The sequence below is a fragment of the Melospiza georgiana genome, chromosome 1 (genome assembly GCF_028018845.1).
Source record: "Melospiza georgiana isolate bMelGeo1 chromosome 1, bMelGeo1.pri, whole genome shotgun sequence".
In the NCBI taxonomy this organism is placed as follows: Eukaryota; Metazoa; Chordata; class Aves; order Passeriformes; family Passerellidae; genus Melospiza; species Melospiza georgiana.
The window spans coordinates 43,017,511-43,029,131 of record NC_080430.1 but is presented as its reverse complement, the minus strand read 5'-3'; the positions used below and the strand labels follow the sequence as shown (position 1 = coordinate 43,029,131).

General features: G+C 50.7%; 1 protein-coding gene across 1 annotated transcript; it reads left to right on the top strand.

Moving 5' to 3' along the window:
- Window positions 1–3,470: 3,470 nt before the first annotated feature.
- Window positions 3,471–11,013, top strand: GASK1A (golgi associated kinase 1A). The gene is made up of 4 exons (XM_058031781.1): window positions 3,471–4,054; window positions 7,495–7,617; window positions 7,895–7,998; window positions 8,532–11,013. The coding sequence occupies exons 1-4, from the start codon at window positions 3,545–3,547 to the stop codon at window positions 8,740–8,742; spliced, it is 948 nt and encodes a 315-aa protein (XP_057887764.1). The 5' UTR covers window positions 3,471–3,544; the 3' UTR covers window positions 8,743–11,013.
- The last annotated feature ends 608 nt before the right edge of the window (window positions 11,014–11,621 follow it).

The window sequence follows — 11,621 nt, the reverse complement described above, 5'->3', positions numbered from 1 at the left end:
GGGCTCAGAGAAAGACTCTTTGGAAAAGTATTTACCCAGGGCTTGTAAATACAGTATTATTTCTGCAATGTTTTATCACCCAGGTTATTATGAAATTTGCAGTATCAACTACCAGAAATAACAGAGCGACTGTACTTGCACCTTTTTTGTTTCTTTTTGTTGTTGATGTGGCAGGGAAACCCTGAACAGCACTGGGGAAGGGAGCTTGTGCTGGACCTTGCCCAACTTCACAGCCCAGGGTTTTGAGTTCAGGGTGGGAAAACAGTGGGGCTCTAACTTGTGATGCCCAAACCCGAGCTCACTGACAAGGAAGACAAAGTGGGTTTGGACAATAATGATTCCTCAACCACTTGGACTGTAAACTGACTTGACATTAAAAACCCAGCAATTGCTGCCATCCATTTGGCATACTCTGTTCTCTGGCTGTGGGTTAAAAAGGGTTTTTCCTGCAGTGCTTTGAAGGTTCTCCATGTGGCTCCCACATGCATTCCTCCCCCAGGATACTGGAAGTTTTGGCAGACAGGCTTTTTAGATATCCAGAGATGGTATAAGCAACCAGAGGGTTATTATCAGCTGCATAACAAAAACAATCCCCCTGAAATAAATAATCCCCCTGAAAATCCTCTGTGCTGAAGAAAAGGGTTACGGGGGTTTTGGTGAGAGTGGGATGGGCTGTGTCTCTCCAGAAGGGTGGGACAGGGGAGGTGCTGGGAAAACATGCCCAAGAAAGCACAGATTGGGAAAGGACTTGGCTCGATGCAGATGGGAATACTGAGATTTACAGTTAGCCATATCCTTGGGAATGATGCCATAGATATCACTGCTGTTAATTCAGCATACTTTGAGGCCAGAGGAACAGACTGTGAGGCACTTACACTGATGATTAGAAAGGAGTGTGGATATCAGGATACCAGCATCAGCCCTTTATATGCCACAGAGTTATTTTACTATGCTTAAACTAGGATTTAGACATTGCACCTCCCCTAAACTCTTGCTCAGGAGATCAGACATGGATTGCAGGTGTTTGGGAAAGAATGTGTGTCTGCACTCTGCAGAATTTGCTTGAAATCCAGGGCATGAAGGTTTTGAGTAGCTGAGCTTGGGTGTTGCCTGTGTCACTTGGCATTGGCTGTGGTTCCACAGCAAATCATTATCCCATCCAAGTGGGAGAGAGCTGGGATCACAACCAGCCTCTTGACAGAAGTCCTGCTGCCCCTCAGGGTGCTTAGGGGTGCTCACACTCATCCCCTCCCCAGAGAGGCACCTAGGACAATGATTTAGCCATCTAGTTTGATGCCTGGGACAGTTAATGCCAGCCTTGAATAACCCTGCTGGTGATCTAGGACAGGACATCCCTCTCTGGACACTCTCACCCTGGACTAGGTCCTTTCCACTCTGGGAAGAGATAAAGCAGAGGCCCAAGCCTGGCAGGTCCCAAGCCAGGCAGCCCCTGGTTCCTGGCAGAGGCTGCTGTAAACCCTGTCTGAAAAAGAGCATTCAGCCCAGCAGATATATTTTGCTGCACTACATTGTGTTTCTGGGAGAGAAGCAATTAAGTAGGAGCTATAAAGCTGAATCACTCCAAGTGCACCATCAATAGCTCTTATAAACTGCATTAAATCTGCTCAGTCCTTGAAAGGGAGGCATGGAAGGAACTGGGGCTGAAGCCAGGGAGTCGGTGGCTCCTCTTACCCACCTCAGCTGATGCAGTGTCTTTGCAAGGGATGTGGCTCCTCACCAGGGGCTGCCTGAAGCACTCTCCCCAAGCTGAGGACATGAAACCTGATGGATTTTAGGACACTGCTGTGTCAGCTCATAAGCTCATGCAATGGGGTTGCCTGGGGCAGCTGCTCATGGGGCAGGAGCTGTGCAGGTGGTGGGTCCCTGTGGTCAGTGGGAGCCTGTGGTCCTAAAAGCCCCGCAGCTGGAAATGCTGTTGCTTGCCCAGCTGCTTTCTGGAAGTAATTCTGGCTGCTGGCTCTCACCTCCCCAGCTTTTTAGCTCTTTTTTTCAAGCTTTTCCTCTTATAAACAGTCTCTTATCCCTTCTTTGGCAATACATTGTCCTGCTGTGTCTGCCATGGATATGCTTGTGCTTCCAAAATAAATAATTGGAAAAAAACGTATCCACTTGACCATTGCCTTTACTTCCAATGTGGGTTTGAGCTGCTTGGAAATGCCTGTTGAAAGCAGAGAAATGGTGCCAAGGTGTTTTTTGTGGCTCCTGCCTCCTGAAGTGTGTGACGCTGCCCAAACCCAAGTGAATGAGGCACGGGTGCAGCGTGGTCCAGGGACTGGATTGGCTTGGAGAATGTCTGCCATCTGCCAGGGATGGGGCCTCCACAGCTTATCTGAGCAACCTGTTCCAATGCCTCAACACTCTCATAGTTAAGAATTTTTTCCTAATATCTAATCTAAACCTCTCTTTCAGTTTAAAGTCCTTTTCCCTTGTCCTGTTACTCACTTGTAAAAAATTCCTCTCCAGCTCTCTTGTAGGCCCCTTTAGGCATAGGAAGGTGCTGTAAATTCTCCCCAGAGCCTTCTCTTCTCTAATCTGAATAATCCCAGTTCTCTCAGCCTGTCTTCATGGAGGGATGTTCCAAACTCCTCCAGGAGTTTGCACCCTTTTGTTTAAAACAAAGCCAGTCACAGGTCCTGACTGACACTTGGAGCTGCCTTGCTTTTGCCAGATACAGTGATAGGCAGAGCTCCAGAGGACTTGTCTCAGCACACATCGAGATATCCAAGTTATGGGTTCAATGTGCAACCAGAATAGGAATCAGTGCCCAGAGTAAGGTCTGAAAAATAAAACCTCTTAGGAACTGGAAAATGTTCACATATAGACAGGAATTTGCTCTAGTCTGGTCTTTTTTTTTTTTTTTTTTTTTTTTTCTTTTCTTTCTTTTAATTTCTTGATTCTTTAAAGCGAAATATTTGACCATGAACAATTCATTGCCCTTAAGGTCATCCTGTACCTCAGAGCTGCAGATATGGCAACCTCTGGGTGAGGAGTGAGCCCTTGCTCTGATTTGCTTCTGAAGGGACTGCAGCTAATTTCTGGCACAAATCACAGCACCAGCCATAACCCTGCTGCACAGCGGAATACCTCTTGCAGGGACCACACAAGCAGAGCGGCTGCTTCCCTAGAGCAAGCCCTGCTGAGGGCTCAGCCTGCAGTGACACTCCAGCATCATTCCGTCCCCTTTGTGTCCCCGCAGGCCCAGCGACCCTGGCGAAGGACGGCGATGAAGCCCCCGGCCCCGGCAGCTGTCGGGGCGCTGCTGGCCCTGGCCCTGCTGGCTCTCACGCACCTGCCGCCGGCCCCGGAGCACTCCCTGCTCCCGCTGCCGGCCTCGGCCCCCCCAGCGCCCCCGAGGGAGGCGGCCGCCCCCATGTCTGCAGGACGGGCCCACAGAAGAGGGCTCCCCGTGCCCCGCACTCGCCGGCAGCAGGAGCAGGCCCCCGGCAGGGGCAGGAGGCGGCGGGGGCTGGAGAGGGACATTCCCCACATTCCCCCTTGGCTCTCTGCCGACGACCTCCAGAAGATGTGGCTGCTGTCCAGCGGGCAGGTGGTCTCCAAATCCCGCGTTCCTGCCCACGGGCAAATCATGCGAGTGAGGCTGCGTGCCGCGGGGGATGATGCCAAGGGAGATGCCGAGGGGGATGTCTCGCCAGCCAGCCCGGAAGGAGACTGCCAGGATGGGCGCTGTGGGCTCATCAAGCGCCCCGGGGACCTGTACGAGGTGCTGGCCTTCCACCTGGACAGGGTGCTGGGGCTGAACCGCAGCCTGCCCGCCGTGGCCCGACGCTTCAGCAGCCGCCTCCTGCCCTACAGCTACACCGACGGCGCCCTGCGGCCCATCATCTGGTGGGCTCCTGACCTGCAGCACCTGCAGGATGCCAACAATGACCAGAACTCCTGTGCCCTGGGATGGCTGCAGTACCAGGAGATGCTGCAGCCCCACAGACCGATGCCGGTGGACAGGGACACTCCCTGCTCCAGCATCCCATGCAGCGAGTGGAGCCGCCTGGCCCTCTTTGACTTTCTTCTCCAGGTAGGGCTGTGGTGGTTGAGGCCACCTGTCCCATCAGCTGTGGCAGCCAGGTTCCCCTGCAGCTGCACCTCTGTTGTCTGACCATGGTCTCCTGCTCTGTGGGGTCACATCAGGTGTGGTTTCTTGGGATGTATTTTCACTCTTGGGGAGCAGCAGAACTTTGTGCAGAAGCACTTTGGCCTGAGTATGGCCCAAGTTTGGCACTTTCCAGGAAGGTTGTGGTGAGTCTGTCCTCGTGTGGGTGAACTTTCTGCTATTCGTTCTGTGCTGGCAGAGGCTTGGAACATGCCTAGAGACATCCCTAGGGCATCCCTAGGGATGAGCTGCACGTCTGTCACCCGCCCCATCACATCCAAACTCAGGGATGTGCTGCTGGCATTGGAAATAAGGAGCCATGCCTTGGACAGCACTCGGAAGCCATGCCTTCCTCCTCCTCGGCATTAATAGCACTTAATCTTCTGTCTGGAAAATCATACCCTGCCGCTACGAGGGATTACAACAGTATCCCAGAGAGTTATCAGGTCTTGGAGGGCAGCTGTGAGGAGGCAAAAGTGATTTCTGTGGAGAAAAAGAAAGCCTGTTTTGACACCTGGGGGCTATTTATCAGACAAGAGAAAACTGCCTGAAAGGACAAGTATTAATACAAATAAAAAAGGGAAGAAAGAAAAAACCCTCAAACTACTAAAATATGTTTTTCTTACTCTCTCTTTTTTTACAACTATGCTGGCAGAGGTGGAGCTGTTCTGGCTGGGCTTGAAAATATTTCAGCTGAAACAACCAGAGAAATGAGAAGATTAACCAACCCTCTTCCCTTCCAAAATACCGCTGAGTGCAGTGGAAAGGCTGAGACTGCAGGAGAAAGTAGCTAGTTCTAAGGAGGGTTCCTCCTCAAGGGCTGAAGCAGTGCAATGATAAATTCAAGGGCAGTCCACAGGTTCTCCTCAATAATTCTAAAGGAATCCTCCCATGCAGAACAAGTCACATAAAAGTAAAGAGGATATTATAGAAGGGGAGTAGCATCTTTCAGAAATGGCATTAGCAACTCCCACCCTTGCTGGGGAAGGAGAAGTTGGGTGAGTTTTGAGTCCCGTTGTACATTGGCATTGAAATCTTGGTAGTTTTCTTCGATTTCTCTTAAATTTTGGCTTCTTCTATGTTAATTTCTCTTGGTATTTGCCATAAGGGAACCGCCCATTTTGTGCAAAGTTTTAGAGGGGTCAAAATGCCAGACCTGGTGGAAAAGGGGCAGCTGCCGATGGCTTTGTCCTGCACTTAAAGATGGCCAAAACCAAATCAACTCTGCAGCCACATCCCTGCCCTGGGACACCCACTTCCCAGCCAGGTGGAGAGCAATAAAATTTTCCCTAGGGGAAGCCATCCCAGGCTGAATCATAACTGGAAAAACCTGTCAGATGCAAGGGGATGCCCCAGGATGGGCATAAGAGGGGCTAAAGGTGAGCTTCTGGTAATGTTTGAGCTTGGATGGGGGAAGGTGTGGCTCCTGTATTTGTGTACTAGCAATAAAACCAAAATTCCCAAGAATTCGAGCTGTTTAGGCTTCAGAAAGAAGAAATTAATACCAGAAAATTAGGGGAGGGCAGGGGAGGGAGGGCTTGTCAGCATGTCAGGGCACTCTCAGCATCTCCACAGCCATCTGATCCCTCTCCTGGGGCTCCACTTGGACACCAGATCTGGCTCCACATCGGACTCCTGCGGGTTCAGCACCCACCCACCCTGGTTTCACAGGTGCTCGTGGGTGGGTGAGGGGAGTGCTGAGCCTATTTAATGTCTAAGTTCTCTCTGGTTGTCTTCACCTTCTGTGCAGCCTGCAAAACAACATAGCAGGTGAGAGAAGCTGGCATGCTGAGCTCTCTAGCAGGCAGACTGAGGAGATGCGAGGAGGAAATGTGATATTTCTTCTGTTTCCATGTGTTTTGTGACAAGAGGCTCGAGCACTTTTTCACTGGAGTGTCTCCCAATGGAGGAATACTGACCTGAGTTCCTCATTAAACCTCAGAAAACAGAGAGGTTTAAGAGGCTCCAGTGTGGGACTAATCCTTCTTCTCAAAGAATTATGAATGGAATGGCCACGGAGATCAAATTTGTGTTTCCCTGCAGCATCTTCTCCAGTGCTTGGTCAGCGTTTGGGTTCAGACTGAGCTCTGTGGCAAAGCACAGCCTGTAACTGGTAACTTGTGCTAATTACCAGGGCAAAGGGAATAGGCAGCCTCTGTGGCTTCTGTCTCGTTGTCACCTGCAGATCCCTTCTGGATCACCTGAGACCTGCTCCAGCCCTCCCCATGGCTCCAGGAGCCTCTCTGCACCCCGAGCCCTGCCTCCTGGGCTGGCACCAGCAATGCCGAGCAAACCAGTGAGTCGGGCATTTCCATGCTGCAACCAGAAAATAGATTTATTTTGTACTTTATACATATTTTCATGTATTTCATATATATTTCATATATATACATGGGGTTTTTTTGTAAACAGGCCTTGAGATCAGGAGGAGGTGAGGCAGCTCCCCTACAGGGTCATGTCAACACACAGCTGTGGGGAGGTCTGTTGACAGCCAAGGTCCTGTCTGCCCCACAAATCACCACAGAGGATTTGTGATTGGAAGCAGCAGAGGAAATACCAGCTGCTCCTGACAAAGCTGAGGAAGCTCCATAAATACTGAGGCCAGGTCTGGCAGAGATTTATGTCTTTTAAAAGCCCTTCGTTCCTCCAAGGGTGTGGTTAAACATTGGAAGTTGTCAAGCAGCTCCACGGTTTCTGCAGGGAACTGGGATGGGAAGCAGGAGGTTTGACAGCCTGGACAACATGGAGCCTTAGCAGCACCTGCAAATGATTAAACACAAGTGTATCTGAAACAAGTCTCTGTGGCCCAACTTAAATGTCAGGTATGCTCTGCATATTCACAGACTGCTTTTTCCCTTGCCAATACTTTTCCATTCATCTTGCCATTGAGAGCTGCTCAGGTTACCGTAGGGATGGATGAAAGGTTGCATATGTGACAGGAACCAGATGAAACCTTCATACAGAGCACCAGTACTGGGAAAAATAAATTATTTTTGAGGTTTCAGACTCTAGGTTTCCTCGGGTGCTTTGTTGTTTTTTTTATTCATTCATCATCATGTGTGTCTTCATTTCAGCTGGAAGCACAACCCCTTCAGTCTGTGCAGTGCAGAATGTGGAGGTAGCAGGTGTCTGCGCTCCATCAGAAAAGCCTGTCACCATCCCTTTTGTCATCCCCTTCTTCATGCCAAAGGGGTTTTGCCTGTGTGCTTCTACTCCTCTCACTCACCACTGTGTGCAGCTTTTGCATTGAACGTCTCCTGAGGATCCCTAGAAATGTTTCATTTTCCTCTCTACAAGAACAGCTCACAACAGGACCTCTCCATCCCAGGCACGTCCCTGTTAAGGTCCCCCAATGTCTCCTGCAGGTCCATGACCGCCTGGACCGCTACTGCTGTGGCTTTCAGCCTGATCCCTCTGAGCCCTGCGTGGAGGAGATGCTCCATGAGAAGTGCCGGAATCCAGCAGAGCTGGTCCTGGTCCACATCCTGGTATGTCTCCCTGTTGTCCAAGGGCTGCTCTGGGGCTAACACCTCTAGGGAAGTGCCTGGGAGGCACTTGCAGGGCTGAGGTGGTAGCAGAGGGAGTGTAGGTCCCATGGTGATGCTGAGTCCCTGTTGGGAGGTATGCAGAGGTATGGAGCGACATAGACATTGGCATTTGCATTCCCCCAAATACTCTCAGGCTTTCTTACTGCATTAAAAAGCAGCCTAAGCCCTCACACTGGTGACTCTGCACTGGGTGAACTCCTTGCCATCCTGCTGGCAGGTCCGGAGGAGCGCGCCATCCCGCCTGGTGTTCATCGACAACGCGGGCAGGCCGCAGCACCCTGAGGAGAAGCTCAACTTCAGGCTCCTGCAAGGCATAGGCAGGTAGGAATGTGCACGAGCTGAGCAAGGGCTGAGCTGGCACACAGGGGATGTCAAGCAGCCCTGTGTGTGCTCACCTCCTTGCTGCTTCTGGCCTCCCTAATGGGGCATCCCTCTGAATGGGGATGGATGTTCTGGTTGTCCCCAGAACAGAGTGGGTGGCTGGGCTCTCAAAAACATCCCACGTGCCCCTGCCCTGAAACTAACTCTTTATTCTGCTCTGGATGGCTGATGGCAGGCTCCAAAGCCTATTTCCCCTCTATAATTGGCAGCTGCACAAAAATAATGAATAATCAGGTATTTCAGCATTTCTTGCGCCATTGCCCATGAGGCATTTTGGCATGCTGGAGGCCTCTTGATTTGGAATTTGTTTGGGTCTGTGTCTGATGGAGCTATCCTGCATGCTCACCAGTTTTAAGCAGAAAGCTCCTCATCCTGTGTAAGCATTTCCTGTTGAAGCATCATTACTCCAGTGCCCCGCTGCTCAGCCTTCCCTGGATAACCCCTTCCCTCTCTGTCTCTGCTCCTCCCTGCAGCTTCCCAGCGGCGGCGGTGGCCAGGCTGCGGTCGGGCAGGTTGCAGAGCCTGCTGCTGCAGTCCCTGCGCCTGGACCGGGAGCTCTGGGAGAGCCAGGGGGGCGCCGAGGGGCTCAGACCCCTGCTCCACACCATCGACAGGCGGGCACAGATCCTGCTGCGCCACATCCAGGAGCACAACCTGACGGTGTTCGAGGACTCGCCGCGCTGAGCCGCCCCCCGGCCGGCTCACGGTGTGCCTGTACATCCCAGCAGCCATGGATGTCCCTCTTGCCCTCGGCATGGACGTTATGAGGCTCCACACTGGTGCTTGGCTCTCCACAAGGTGTTTTCCCTCACCTTATAGGATGACCTGGAGAAGCAGATGGAACTACAGGGAGTAGGAAAGATGCGGAGGAGATGCCTCTTAAGACAAGCCACGACTTGAGAAAGACAACAGTCATCAAGTTATGGTCTCAGCATGGATTTTCAAAGGAAGGGCACATCCATGGGGTTTTTTGGGTGCCTTTACTCACACACAAAGAAACACACAAACAGCAGCTGTGAAAATGGGAGTCTTGGACAGTTGAACAGCTGACAGGGACCCTGGAAAGAGTTAAAGAAGCTGTGGAGGAAGTCACTGGCAGCCTTTCCATGGCTTTTTGATGATGCCTTCGCTATTTCCAAAACATCCTGGACAGAGAGGCAGGGGGAAAGCAGAGGGGAGCTTTCTAAGTGGATTAAACAAAGACAAGACACAAGAGCTGAGCTCTGCCTTTTCTCCTGCACAAGAGGTAATATGTGCCTGGGAAACTGTGAGCCGCTGCCTGGAGCTGAGATTAGGCAGGACCTTGAAGCTCAGCAGCACTGGGCAGCAGCTGCCCTCACACAGCCCATGGTACCATCCCCAGTGAGAGCCACATGCTGTGTGCCATGTGCCACGGTCCATGCACGTGCCCTGGTGGGCCTGGGCTGCTGCCAATGCTCTCAGTGTTGGATTTGAAGATTTAAATCTCTCCTTTACTCTTTGCCTTAATCCCTGTCAGGGGATTAAAGGCAAAACTACCCCACTTCTGAAAAGCACTCCTGGCTGCTCTCCTGGGCACGACTGCATGTAACTCTTCCCCAGGCTTGCAGAAATATGTTTTAACAAAAACGCCAAGCTATTTTAGCACGAGGCAGTCAAGTGCAAAATGGTTTCTGAGCGTGCTGGCACCTCTGGCAGAGCCCATCCTGTTCCTGTCACCCCTCAGGCTCTTTCCCAGCATCCCATTCTGATGAAGCACAGCAGCATCCCAGCTAGGCAGGTCCTCAAGTGTCAGGGCTGAGAGATAATTCAAAACAAAATGAACAGGAGGAAAAGAGATGCAGGGATGGGCTCCACCATTCCCCGCAGTGTGTTTCCCAGCTGAGGCATGCAGTCAGTGTTTGCCTGGAGCAGTCAGTTCCTGGCCTGTGGGTTTATGGTTTGCCACCTGAAGGCTTTTTAAAGGCCTCCATTTCTCCAGTGTAACAAGCAGAGCATCCATTGCTTCAGGCACTCCCAATTCACTTGTGCCTTTGGCAAGTCTCAGTGAGACTGGAATAGGCACCCAGCTGCACCATGGTACAGCTGCCCCATTGCAATAGCTTTGGAGAACATGGCCACCATGCAGTGGGAGAGGAAAAGCTGGCTGTGGATACCTTCCCTGCTCCATCCTTCTCAGCACTATGTCAGTTTTAGAGTTTGCTTTAACACTCATGCTGATAAGCACAGGCAATTGCCTTTTTTCCCCTTTTCCCTCTTGCTGAAGAGAGGGTGAAGCGAGACGTGGGTGATGTGAATCAACAAGCAAGCACAAGTGCTCTCAGGAAGCATCAGCACTCAGCATCACAGGCACAGCAGCATCCAAAGTGCCATCAGCTTGTTCCTGGAGTCCTGCCCTCCAATTAGCCAGGGAGGGCCTTTCCCCCAGCACTCTCTCCACCCCGTGAATTATCACCCTATTTGCTGTGCCATGAGATGGATGACAGTCATGGAAACCCTGCTAAAGCCTGAATCATGAGGATTTATTACTGGGAGGTGAGCTTAGCTTGTGAGCTTGAAAGAGAGCAAAATAACTCATCCTGGGTCCTATGAAAAGCCATGGCATGGCTGTATAGGAATAAAGGATTCTAAATGTAACAAAATTAAATTAAAAAATATGCTGGGAAAAAATGTGAGGTAACAAGAGCATTAGTTATGATGTACAGCATTCATCAGAGTCTTGCTTTATCTCATTGAAGTGAGAAATTTCATCAAAGGAGAGGTTTTCATCCCATGTAAACCAAGTTCTCAGCAAGAATCAAGAGACAGGTGGGGCTCTGTGCAGTGGCCAAAGCTGTGGACATTGCTGAACTGGACCAGCAGCTTTTGCCTTGCCTCTGGTTGCATCTGCTCTACCTTAACATTGCACAAAGTACTGGGGTTTTTTTGCATTTCTTTAGTTGTAATGTGAGTTTGCTAGCTAAACACATGTGAGAACATCTGTAAGCAGTTATACATGTGAATAAAAATCCCTTGTGATTTAACAAAGAGCCATGTATGGATAAATGAGAGAAGCAAAAGCCAAGATCTTGCTGAGACTGATCATTAATCTTCTTTAATTAGTCCATTTTTCCATGGGCTTGCCTATGTAACCAGCACAGGCTCTGAACTGCAGTCATGGCTGTTCAGAGGGATCCTGTGCCCTGCTTGTGCCAGCCTTTACCCTGTGGTGTTGGGTTCTGTTTGCTCCAGCTATCAGTGTGTTGCATTTCCTATGACAAACTTACTGTTATGGTTGTAACTACTTTATAGTTGGAAATATTCCTGTGGGGCCATGCTTGACAAACTAGATTTCATCTGAACAGGGATGCTGTTTTACCAAATGTTACTGCACGCCATCACAGATCGTGTTGGGGTGCAGTCACAAAAACGGTGGTCCAAGCTGGCTGCAGGTTGGCTTTGTCTTTAAGGAGGCAGCAGCAGCTAAGCAAGGGAAAAACCAGTGGAGAGACAAGAGCTCCTTGACAGGGAGTATCCCTGCAGCACCCTCCTGCTCACCCTTGGCACCTTGGAATGTGCTTGGAACAGCATTTGGGAGCATGGGC